We start from the raw sequence: 13,223 nt of genomic DNA, 5'->3' as shown, positions 1-13,223 counted from the left end.
CTATAACACACAAGTTCTAATTAAATCCTAGTATTTACTATACCTAAACATTGAGCACCACAGACGACTACTAATAATAGTAATAATAATTTATTATTTATACCCTGCCCATCTGGCTGAGTTTCCCCAGCCACTCTGGGTGGCTCCCAATCGAGTGTTAAAAACAGTAAAGCATGAAATATTAAAAACTCCCTAAACAGGGCTGCCTTCAGATGTCTTTTAAAAATAAGATAGCTGCTTAATTTCTTGACATCTGATGGGAGGGCATTCCACTGGGCAAGCGCCACTACCCAGAAGGCCCTCTGTCTGGTTCCCTGTAACCTCACTTCTTGCAATGAGGGAACCGCCAGAAGGCCCTCAGTGCTGGACCTCAGTGTCCAGGCAGAACAATGAGGGTGGAGACGCTCCTTCAGGTATACAGGACTGAGGCTGTTTAGGGCTTGAAAGGTCAGCACCAACACTTTGAATTGTGCCCGGAAACGTACTCAAATATTCCTCTGCAGTAAAGGAGGCAAATGGAAGCCTTCCCATTTTCTTTGTGCTTACGAATACTGTGTTAAGGAGGGATGAACAGGGTGGGCCTGTGACCTGGATTCAGGAAATTTACCATCACAAAAGAATGACCAGGCTGCCCAGGTAATGCAGTTAGTGACCATTAACAGGTATCCTTGAGGACAGGTTTTCTGCGGTAGACCGCCTCCTGTGATGTATTCCTGCTGTAGACAGTCTCCTTCTGTATGATATTTTGGGGGGGTGGTCTTGGGTGGGCAATTTCAAAAGACTATATAAGGCCGTGCACACCTCCCTCCTGGTTGTGGTGAGGGGGGGACACTGTTGCAATAAAGATCAGGCTTACTAGCCGCTTTGCTTCTCCATATACTCTGGGTGGCCTCTGTTATTTTCTCCTACCTATAAGGAACCCACTTAAGGACTATATGGGCTCTTGGATACCCCATAAGGGGAAAGGAGCAGGTTTTCCTTACAACAAAGGTCGTAAGACTATGTTTGGTTGGCACGCTTATTTATGGCATGATAAAACTAAAACACACAAGAGCTCTATGTATCAGGTTATTCAGAAAATCCTTTTTACAGTATGGGATAAATATAATAATCTGCTGGAAAGAAAAACACCTCTTTGCCTCCAACCCACAAAAGCAACAGCTTTTTAAAAAATGCAATACGGAAGAAGCAATGGGCAACTTACAGAGATCTTTTGGACGTTTCGGAAGAAGAAATAAAACTGAATAAACAGGATGAGGTGGGAGGTGTGGTGGCGGATTGGTTTCAATACCATCAAATCATCTTGTTTGGACAAGATAAAGGGAGAGGCTCACAGTTTGAAAGAGATATTATTGAGAGGAAAGAGAAGTGTTTCCCAAATTTCAGGTAGAAAACTGTCCAATCTGAAGAAATGTGCATGCACACGAAAGCTCATCCCCAGAACAAGCTCAGCTGGTCTCTTGGGGACCCAGCCAGGCGCCCCACGACCCCAGGGAGACTGGGGAATAAGAGGTGATGGAAGGGGCGGGGTCTCTGTCGAGGCTCCTCCCCCTTTTCCATTAACCCTTCCCTGGACTCCCTCTCTCCCTTTCCCCAGCCAGGCGACCCCAGGGAGAATGGGGGGCCTCAGCCCCACCCCCAGCCCTGCTCGGGCTCCTCCTTCCCCTTCCCGCCAGGGCAGCTGAGCCTCTCTCGGCCCCCCAGGAAGGAGGAAGGGGAGTCTGGCGGGGCTGCTGCTGCTGCTGCTGCCCAGGAGACCTTGCAGGTCTGGGGTCCCCCCTTCCCCCCCCTGGGTCGGGGCCTGGATCGGGGCCCCTGTCGACGGGCCCCAGGGAGGGCGCTCTCCTTGCGGGGGGTCTCTTCCTCCTCCCCCCCTTCTCTCCCTCCCCCTTTACCTCTTGGTCCTCCGCCTCCCTGGCTCCGGATTAGTCCGCTCTCCTTGTCTGCAAGAGAAAGGGCGGCGGGGGGGGGCGGCGGGGGGAGGGGGGGCTCTTCAGCGACGCCCCTCCTCCTCCTCCTTTCCCTCTCTGGCCACTTCCGGCGCGTTTGGCAGCGCCACTTCCGGCGCCTTTCCCGACGCGCGTGTCCCTAGAGCCACGTCTGCAAGAGCAGCCCCCCCTCCCTGTGTCCGGAGGGGAAGGCGAGGGGGCGGCGCTGCCTGGGGGCTCCTGCTCTGGGGGCTCCATGGGGACCCGGCCCCCGCCCCCCCCAACTGGGCCAGTGGAGGCCGGGGGGGAGGGTCTCCTTCTGGGCCTCCTTCTGCAGGCCAAGCCCTCAGCCGGGGTCCTTCTGCAGGCAGAGCAAGGGCTTCGCCCCCTGACAGCCCAGCCCAGCTGCAAACACCAGCCCCTCCCCCCCCCCCTGGATGGAGAGGTGTTCTTGAGTGTGGCCTTGTCCCTCCCATGCAAGACCACATCAGTCCTGGGAGAGGAAGGGGGGGGAGCATTTCTGCAGGCTGAGGTCCATCCATCCATCCAGCTGCCCAGGCCCCAGCACCTCCCCCCCCCCCCGAGAGTGAAGGGTCCCAGTCTGGAAATCCCCCCTTCCTGCTGGAGATGAGGCAGGGAGGGACTCCATACAGACAGAGGCGCCCTTGCTCTGGAATTCCTTTGCCAGCAGGGAGACTTCAAAAGCCCCCCCCCATGCCTCCCCCTTCCCTCATTTAGGAGGGAGACTTCTCATCTTATGGTTGGGTCATTTCAAACCCAGTTTTTCTCTCTCTTAATACTGTTGTTGGTTTCCTTGTTTGAATTATTCTGTTCACTGGTGATATTTCACACAGCGTTTGTGAATGCAAAGCAATTCTGGCTCTTGTGATCCCTGCAGGGTATTAAGTGTTGTTCTAACCTCCCTATTGCAGGTGGAAAGAGGAATGTGGGGCCTGCTTATAATATCTTAGGGTGGCAGGATTAAGATTTGGGACTGGGACTTTCAGATTCAGAGCCCCTCTTCGCATGAGATTTCTTCCAACTATTGGAGGAAAGTATGTCTGAGGTTTATGACTAAAAATATAATTATTACGGGTGAATTTAGTAGGATCACAGGACTATGACAGAACACTGAGGGAAAGTATCTCAGAAGAAGGCAAAATACCAAATACTAATTATTATGGGTGTATTTAATGGAGTAGTGTACCATATATGGTGGCAATGTAGCAAAATAAAGAAAGTTTGGGAGGAAATCCACCTTGAACTAGAGAAAAAGTTAAGAATCTCATTTATTAGGAAACCAGAGGCATATCTGTTGGGCATTACTGGTTCAGATATTCCTAAAAAATGTAAAGATCTTTTTTGTATGCAACAGTGGCAGCAAGAGTTCTTATAGCTACAAGGTGGAAGAGTGATATAATTCCTTCTAGACAAGAGTGGATACAAAAATTGACTGAATATGCTGAATTAGATAGCCTATCTGAAAAAAAATAAAGCGAGATTTGAATTTGTATCAAAATGGGAGGCCTTCAGAACATATCTTAAACAAAATTATACCATGTTAAAATCTGCAGCAGCTTTTGAGTGATCCCAGCAGTTTTTAATAATTGCTTATATAAATATAAATATTTATAGATTGTGAAAATATTAATAGAAAAAATAGTATTTTGATATGGCAGTAAATTCATGTAAAAAGAATTAAGGAATAAATGGGAGGTCGGGTATAAAAGATAATGAGATTTTTATTTTTATTGTAACATGAAATTGCAATCACTAATTTATGCCATAATTTTTATCTTATTAACAGATTGTGTTAATTTTCTTTTCTTTTCCCTCCCCTCTTAAGTTGTAACGTTTTTCGGTATTGGGTTTTTGTTTTGTTTTTTGGTATGTAATAAGCATGGAAATAAACATGGGGGGAGAAACCAATTTAAAAAAAGGAAAAATATATAGCACCCAGGAAGCGAGTTGCTGTTGGGGGTCTCTGCCCCTTTCTCCCCCCACCTATTGCCCCCTTCCCCACCCTACAGCTCTGCCTTGTTGTCCTCTCTGGCCCTCCACTGCCATCGCTTTGCTATTCTATTCCGATTTCCTTTCCTGCAATACAAAGAGCTGGGGGCTCTCCAAGGACGCGCCCCCTCTGGGGACTGAAGTGTGGCTGCACACGAAAGCTCATACCAATAACAAACTTAGTTGGTCTATAAGGGGCTACTGGAAGGAATTCTTTTTTATTTTGTTTTGATTATATCTTACATTATGCTTACTATTGTGAGATCCTACCTTCATGTCTATACATGAAAGATTTAAACTTTGACTGAAACTCCATCTATATTCTTGACATTTACATGACTTCTCCTATGTCTGAGCTTGTTGACGTCTCCTCTGGTTTCCACTTCTACTGAAGTTCTTTCCACACGCCATCCATTTAAACGGTTGCTCTCCTGTGTGGGTCCCTTGATGCATATCAAGCTCTGTATTCTGCCTTGTACATTAAAAAGGATTCTCCCATGTCAGTTCCTTGATGTTTTCTAAGGCTTGGTGCATGCGGTCAGCTGAAGGAGTGCTCAGATAGGAAAATGTTCTTGAATCGAGATCTCAATCTGTCAACATTGTTGGGCTGAGTGAGTGTTCATTCTTTCCAGAACCAACTGATAGTTTTTGAAAGCTCCAGAACACATTTTAGGTTTATCTGGGAGGAAAGAAACCAAGAATTAAATATAAAATTATAATGGATACTTAGGAGAGAGGTGGATTCTGACTGCCAGATTTATGTTTGTACTATGAGGCCTCTGCCGGCTTAAGAAGTGTGTGATAGTGAAAGACACTAAGCTACTGGATTTAGAAGGTCATGAGAACACCTTTGGTTGGCATGTTTATTCATGGTATCAAAAAACTAAAACACACAAGAGCTTTGTGAATCATGTTATTAGGAAAAACAAATTTAGAGTATGGGATAAATATAAGTATCTGCTGGAATGAAATACACCTTTTGGGTTTTCACCCACAGAAGCAATAGATTTTAAAGGATGCAATATGGAATAACAACGGGCAACTTACAAAGATCTTTTGGACTTTCCGGAAGAAAAAATAAAACTGAATAAACAGGGTGAGGTGGGAGGTACAGCAGTGGATTGGTTACAATGCCATTAAATTATCTTTTTTATACAAGATAAAAGGAGAGGTTTTGTGACTCAAAGTTTGCACACTGAAAGAGATATCATTGAGAGTAAAGAGAAAGTGATTTCCAAAATGTAAGAGATACTATTGGAATGGGAAATAAAAGACAAACTGGTAAAATCAGCAGTGATACACTAGGCCAGAAATATAAGTCATAATTAGAGCTGGGCGATATATCGTCCAAGACTGCCTTGAAGTTAACATTGTGGTAACTGTTTCCTAATATTTGAGCCGACAATATATTGCGAAACACAATGGGTGTAAGGACTAGGCGATATCTGGCTTCCAACATCGTGGTCTCACCAGCTAAACATTGCAATGTTATCACCATCTAAACCTCACAAGATCACTTGGTGAATGTTGCCAGATAATGGCCATGGGCCATTATCACTCCTGCAGAGATTGTCCCTGGGCCTGACCAATGCAGTGCGATGCTGGAAAACGCGTTTGTGCATGTCCGCGGCGATGGAAATAGCTTCTGCACAGGCTGCTTGGGGTCTAGTTTGAGGCCTGCATTTTCTCATTTTAGCTGTAGGTATAAATTCACGGCCAAAAGCCTTATTGATACACAATTTTCCATCCGATGCCTGCTTACTCGGAAGTAAGTCCTACTCTGCTCCCATGTGCGGAGCCAGCAGTTCAGGCAGTTCTGCTAGCAGGAGGCCAAAGGACCCAGAGCGGTTGGCAACAGCAACAATAAGATAATTACCGGTACATCAATAGTATGCATTGTTCTGCTGGCAGGAGGACTCCCTCGGATCATGTCCAGTTGCAAAAGTGCAAGGAGGCTTTCCACCCTCAGGGCCCAGAGGGGGATCCTGTCTTGGGGCAGCTGGTGGAATTGGAGGAAGCTGACCCTTAGCACTCTGGGTTTGGGACCTACCGGAACCTCCTTCCACATTATACTCATCCATATTGTTTCTCGCCTGCGTCATTTTGGGGATAGCATTCTACACACACTTATGTCACCATGTGCCCCCCTCCCAACATTGCTCTGAGATGCTCTGGTACGGCCCCTTCTTCCCTGTGCCCCCTTCCCTCCTCATGCAAGACGTGCAGCTGGGAACAGAGCCCTTCCTGGTTCTGCCAGGGAATGCCCCTTTTATTTCTCCTGCCACAAAATATATCTATACACATTATATCTGACATAATGTATCTATAAATCAAAATAATAGATCAGGGTTTCAAGATTATCTTTGGCATATAATAGGTGCTTTCAATCTTTCTGTGTCTTCATGGTTCCACTATTGCAATTATAACAATGGGACTTATGCTGCTGTTCCAATAATCTTAGTCTAACTCTGCTTCCAAAGCAACACCACCAGTCTCAGCTCCACTTTGAGCAACTCTCCATTCCCAGATACAAACATTTCCAGCTCCCTCCACCAAACACCAAAACCAGCTCAGTCTCAGTCCATCCTCATTCAGAAGCAACACTACAGATTCACGTTAAATATTATATTCTACTTACTATTGTGAAATGTTACCTTCATTATTTAAATACATGTCTATTTTTTTAAAATGATATTTATTAAGGGTTTGGAAAATACAGAAAAAGGAAAAGAACAATAAAAAATAAACAAATCAAACAATACCTTACAATACATCAATAAAAGCAAAAAAACTAAAAAGAACAAAAAACAATACAATAAGACAGCAAAACAGCAAAAAGAGAACACAAACATCTTTCAATAACCTTTCTTTTTTTCATGCATAATTTTTATTAGTTTATATAGGAACAGAATACAAAAATTCAAAAATTTAATAACCTTTCAACTCATTTCCTTAGTTCTTTGACCTCCTCACACCTCCCCTTTTGTATTCCCGTTTAAAAGTCCTTTCAGCAAATCCTTAGCCTCTGTCATTTATCTTTACTCAGTATCTTAACCTATTATAACCATGTGTTTATAACCATTATCAATCCATATTTACATATTCTTAATAATCTTTTTACCAATACCACTTATTTTCCATCCGATATCATTTTAACATTCCTTAATTTTACAGTATTTCTGCAAGTAGTCTTTAAATTTCTTCCAGTCTTCTTCCACCGACTCTTCTCCCTGGTCTCGGATTCTGCCAGTCATTTCAGCCAATTCCATGTAGTCCATCACTTTCATCTGCCATTCTTCCAGTGTGGGTAAATCCTGTGTCTTCCAATACTTTGCAATCAGTATTCTTGCTGCTGTTGTTGCATACATAAAAAAGGTTCTATCCTTCTTTGGCACCAATTAGCCGACCATGCCCAGGAAGAAGGCCTCTGGTTTCTTCAGAAAGGTATATTTAAATACCTTTTTCATTTCATTATAGATCATCTCCCAGAAAGCCTTAATCTTTGGGCACGTTCACCAAAGGTGAAAGAATGTACCTTCAGTTTCTTTACATTTCCAGCATTTATTATCGGGCAAATGATAGATTTTTGTAAGCTTGACTGGTGTCATATACCACCTATATATCATTTTCATAATATTCTCTCTTAAGGCATTACATGCCATAAATTTCATACCTGTGGTCCACAACGGTTCCCAGTCAGCAAACATAATGTTGACTTTGATTTTCCACCTGGAAGCCTTTTTTTGTCCAAATTATATACCTCTCTTATTAGATAATAATGAAGCCAATCTCGCACTCTACTTTTTAATTTCTCAAAACTCTGCAATTTCAATTTATCTCCTTCTTGCTCCAAGATCTCCCAATATTTTGGCCACTTGACCTCCATATTGAGCCTTTTCTGAGCTTTTGCCTCCATCGGTGACAACCACCTTGGGGTTTTATTTTCAAGTAAGTCTTTATATCGTATCCAGACATTAAACAGTGCTTTCCTGACAATATGGTTTTTAAATGCCTTATGTGCTTTAACCTTGTCGTACCACAAATATGCATGCCACCCAAAAACATTGTTGAAACCTTCTAAGTCCAAAATGTCTGTGTTCTCAAGAAGCAGCCAGTCCTTCAACCAGCAGAAAGCTGCTGATTCATAATAAAGTTTAAGGTCTGGCAGGGCAAATCCCCCTCTTTCTTTTGCATCCGTTAGTATTTTAAATTTTATTCTGGGCTTCTTGCCCTGCCAGATGAATTTAGAAATGTCTCTCTGCCACTTCTTGAAACAGTCCATTTTATCTAAAATTTGTAACGATTGGAACAAAAACAGCATTCTTGGCAATACATTCATCTTTATAGATTATTTAAATACATGTCTAGACAACATTACATGCAAACAACAAAAGCTCACATACGCTGCATGCGTTTAAGATTGATTTCCTGTTATTGATGTGAACGAAAGTATATAAACTTATATAAGGACACTTATGAGAAGAAGTGGAAGGAAATAAAAAAAGAATTAGAGACTTGGGGAAAATTGAATTTGTCCCTGTGGGGGAGAATATCCACAGTTAAAATGATGGTATTGCCAAAGATGATTTTTATGTTCCAAACAATACCTATAATTAGAGGCGTAAAGTGTTTTAAGGATTGGCAGAAAGACCTTGCCAAGTTTATTTGGCAAGGGGAAAAGACCACGCATAAAATTTAAGCTACTAACAGAGTTGAAGGAAAAAGGAGGCTTCGCGGTCCCTGACCTTAAACTGTACTTTGAGGCAGTGTGCTGGACATGGATTAAGGAATGGATATTAATTAAAAACACGGAAGTCCTAGATCTGGAGGGATGGGATATTGTGTACGGGTGGCATGGCTACATAGGCTATAACAAGGTTAAATCTCACAAAGGATTTTTAAATCATATTGTGAGAAGGGCATTATATGAAGTATGGGAGAGGAGTAAAAAATCAGTAGTAACCAAAACACCATGGTGGCTGCCACCAATGGAATCTATGTCGGTCCACAGGCTGAATATGAACAGCGATTGGCTAACATATAAGGATTTAGTAGAGGAAACAAGTAGTGATCCGAAAATAAAGGACCTAGGCGAATTGAAACAGAAGGGAATAACCTGGCTGGAGTATTATCAATTAAAAGCCGCCCTTGAAAAGGATAAAAGAACCAAAGCATTTGACAAAAAATATCCTATCTAGAGAAGGGTATTTTATATAATAATCAAAAGACACTTTCTAAAATGTACAAACTACTTTTGAATTGGCAAAGAAAGGAGGAAGATATCAAAGAAATTACAGTGAAATGGGAGAGGGACCTGGGACATACGATCAAACCCAATATTTGGAACGAATTATGGACTAAAAATATAAAATTCACGGCTTGTTTCCTTATCAGGGAAAAATCTTATGAAAATGTACTATAGGTGGTACCTGACCCCTGTAAAACTTGCAAAAATAAATAAATCAAACAATAACAAGTGCTGGCAATGTAAGGAACAGATAGGAACATACTACCATATGTGGTGGTCCTGTCTAGATACAAAGATTTTGGAACATGATTTATGAAGAGATAAAGGGATTGATAAAAACTACATTTAGCAAGAAACCGGAAGAATTTTTACTAGGGATGGTTTCAGATAATATTCCCTAAAACAAAACTAGGCTATTTATGTATGCAAAGTCAGCAGCAAGGGTTATAGTGGCAAAACACTGGAAAGATAAAAATATACCCACTAAAGAGGAATGGGTAGTCAAATTGTGCGAGTACTTGGAGCTCGCAAACCTGACGGATGCAATAAGAGATAAACCTAAAAAATTGGTGAAAGAAGAATGGGAATGTTTAAATAATTATTTAGGGGACAAGGGCTCAGCAAGAAAGACCTGGCTATGTTTAGAATGATACCGCATAGAGAAATGCTCCCTGATACCAAGATGAGGGATTCCTTTGGAATGCAGATAAGAGTTAATTGGTAAGAATAATGATCTCTTGAGTTTGACGGAAGTGTACAATAGATGAGCTTTCCTGCCTTGGCTCATCTTCCTTTTTCTTTTTCTCCTATTTTTCTTTTTTCTTTTCTTTTATCTTTCCCATAGTTGCTTATGTTCTGTGTCATGTACTTCAATATTTTTTGTGTTTTTGCAGGTTTTTTTCTTCATTACTATCAAAGAATTTTCCTTTGTAATTTTTGACTGTTTATATTTATATGTACCTGTTTAAGCAAAATAAAAGCTATTAAAAAAAAGTGTCAACTTGGAGAGAAACAGGTCCTACACTCTAAAAAGTGTTGCATAATAACCAAAGCAGGATGAACACTCCTTCTGTCTAAATCCTTTCTCTTCTTCAAGTTAATTGATGGCCTGAAGGTGTTTCCACTATTACGGTTCTTACCCCTCGAAGTCTTTTGATGGTTTGTAAGACTTCCACTACAACTGAACCTCGGTCCACTTCCCTAGAATATATATTGTTGCTCCCCTGTATGAGTTTGTTGATGTTTTGTAAGAGCTCCACTTGTACTGAAACTCTTTCCACACTCCATGCATTTAAATGATTTCTCCCCTATGTGACTCCGTTGATGAAGTCTAAGTTTTCCACTCTCAGTGAAGTTCTTTCCACATTCCATGCATTTAAATGGTTTCTCCCCTGTGTGAGTCCGTTGATGTCTTCTAAGGTGTCCACTCTGACTGAACGTCTTTCCACACTCCATGCATTTAAATGGTTTCTCCCCTGTGTGAGTCCGTTGATGAATTCTAAGTTGTCCACACTTACTGAAGCTCCTTCCGCACTCCATGCATTGAAACGGTTTCTCCCCTGTGTGAGTCCGTTGATGGTTTCTAAGTGATCCACTCTCAGTGAAGCTCATTCCACATTCCATGCATTTAAATGGTTTCTCCCCTGTGTGAGTCCGTTGATGTCTTCTAAGGTGTCCACTCTGACTGAAGTTCCTTCCGCACTCTATGCATTTAAATGATTTCTCCCCTGTGTGAGTCCGTTGATGAAGTCTAAGTTTTCCACTCTCAGTGAAGCTCTTTCCACACTCCATGCATTTAAATGGTTTCTCCCCTGTGTGAGTCCGTTGATGAATTCTAAGTTGTCCACTCTTACTGAAGCTCCTTCCGCACTCCATGCATTGAAACGGTTTCTCCCCTGTGTGAGTCCGTTGATGGTTTCTAAGTGATCCACTCTCAGTGAAGTTCTTTCCACATTCCATGCATTTAAATGGTTTCTCCCCTGTGTGAGTCCGTTGATGAAGTCTAAGTTTTCCACTCTCAGTGAAGCTCTTTCCACACTCCATGCATTGAAACGGTTTCTCCCCTGTGTGAGTCCGTTGATGGTTTCTAAGTGATCCACTCTCAGTGAAGTTCTTTCCACATTCCATGCATTGAAACGGTTTCTCCCCTGTGTGAGTCCGTTGATGGTTTCTAAGTGATCCACTCTCAGTGAAGTTCTTTCCACATTCCATGCATTTAAATGGTTTCTCCCCTGTGTGAGTCCGTTGATGAATTCTAAGTTGTCCACTCTTACTGAAGCTCCTTCCGCACTCCATGCATTGAAACGGTTTCTCCCCTGTGTGAGTTCGTTGATGAATTCTAAGTTGTCCACTTTGACTGAAGCTCTTTCCACACTCCATGCATTTAAATGATTTCTCCCCTGTGTGAGTCCGTTGATGGTTTCTAAGTGATCCACTCTGACTGTAGCTCTTTCCACACTCCATACATTTAAATGATTTCTCCCCTGTGTGAGTCCGTTGATGGTTTCTAAGTGATCCACTCTGACTGTAGCTCTTTCCACACTCTATGCATTTAAATGATTTCTCCCCTGTGTGAGTCCGTTGATGAATTCTAAGGCTTCCGCTAGTAGTGAAGCTCTTTCCACACTCCATGCATTTAAATGGTTTCTCCCCCGTGTGACTCCATTGATGAATTCTAAGGTGTCCAGTATGACTGAAGCTCTTTCCACACTCCAAGCATTTAAATGGTTTCTCCCCTGTGTGAGTCCGTTGATGAAGTCTAAGTTTTCCACTCTCAGTGAAGCTCTTTCCACACTCCATGCATTTAAATGGTTTCTCCCCTGTGTGAGTTCGTTGATGAATTCTAAGTTTTCCACTCTGACTGTAGCTCTTTCCACACTCCATGCATTTAAATGGTTTCTCCCCTGTGTGAGTCCGTAGATGAATTCTAAGGCTTCCGCTAGTAGTGAAGTTCTTTCCACACTCCATGCAATTAAATGGTTTCTCCCCTGAGTGAGACCACTGATGTTTTCTAAGGTTTCCATTGTCAGTGAAGCTCCTTCCACACTCCATACTTTCAAATAGTTTATGTTCTCTGTTTTCACACTCCATGTATTTAAATGGTTTCTTTGTTATTCCCATTGGACATGGCCCACCAGAATTCTGACTGCCTTCTCCATTGTCTTCTTTCAATGGGGTGGGGAGAAAATCCTATTTGTTTTCTAGGAAGAGAACAAAGGAATATTACACACCTCAATTAACACCTGCTCTTATTTTAACGTCTTGTACAATCTCTCCTGTCCTCCATATGTTCCAAATGTTTAGGAAAGGCAAATGAAATAATGTAAAATAATGGTCATGCATCATCAGCCTTTTATAGCCCTTAATTATTGTTAATGAAGCAGCATTATCTTACAAAACGGTTGAACTGTGGGGGTTTATGTTTTATAAAAAATGGTTTCTCACAGGAAAGGGAGCTGCTCTATGTTCCATGAACCTGCCCACTATTTATCAGGGTCCTAAATTCATCATGAAGTTCTTCATCTTCTGCACTATAATCCTCCACCCCTTGGGCCACATTTTGTCCCCTTCGACCTCTAGATCTTTATTCATCACCTGCACAGTCCCTTTGGCCTCAGGATGTCCATATTGACCATTTTGGGAGACCCATATATGTCTAGTGACAAGGCTTGGTGCTTGTGGTCGGTTGAAGGAGTGCTCAGTTGGAGAATGTTCTTGGGGTTGGACCTCCATCTCTCAGCCTTGCATTCTTGAATGGAGAGAGCTGGAGATGCAGAAGGAAAGCAGCTGGAGCCTGACTGCTGGGAAGGCCAGATTGAGACACCCACCCCAATTATGATTTATAATAATTATATGCCACCAGGTCTTGCACCTGCCTCCTGACACTGGCTTATCTTAGCGGAGATTCCCTGTCCAGGCCTCTCTCACTGTTCTTCCTCCTTTGCCGTGGGTGACCTAGGGCTTCTGGATATTCTAGCTCTGCTCCAACTGGGAATTATTTATTACATTTGTATACCTCTCTTATCTGAAGATCACAA

General features: G+C 42.5%; 2 protein-coding genes across 2 annotated transcripts in view; both read right to left on the bottom strand.

The window, feature by feature from the left end:
• Nucleotides 1-13,223, bottom strand: part of LOC308579715 (uncharacterized protein) — a gene marked incomplete at its 3' end in the record, with an annotated part of 192,928 nt that overhangs the window by 15,455 nt on the left and 164,250 nt on the right. The window lies entirely within an intron of this gene.
• On the bottom strand, nucleotides 3,653-12,512 carry LOC308580587 (uncharacterized protein). Its single transcript, XM_081182454.1, has 2 exons — nucleotides 10,326-12,512; nucleotides 3,653-4,617 (listed from the first exon to the last, which is right to left on the bottom strand). The coding sequence occupies exon 1, from the start codon at nucleotides 12,304-12,306 to the stop codon at nucleotides 10,387-10,389; it is 1,920 nt and encodes a 639-aa protein (XP_081038580.1). The 5' UTR covers nucleotides 12,307-12,512; the 3' UTR covers nucleotides 3,653-4,617; nucleotides 10,326-10,386.

The sequence above is a fragment of the Podarcis bocagei genome (genome assembly GCF_964188305.1).
Source record: "Podarcis bocagei genome assembly, chromosome: 2".
In the NCBI taxonomy this organism is placed as follows: domain Eukaryota; kingdom Metazoa; phylum Chordata; class Lepidosauria; order Squamata; family Lacertidae; genus Podarcis; species Podarcis bocagei.
This window is presented reverse-complemented; position numbering and strand designations above follow the sequence as displayed.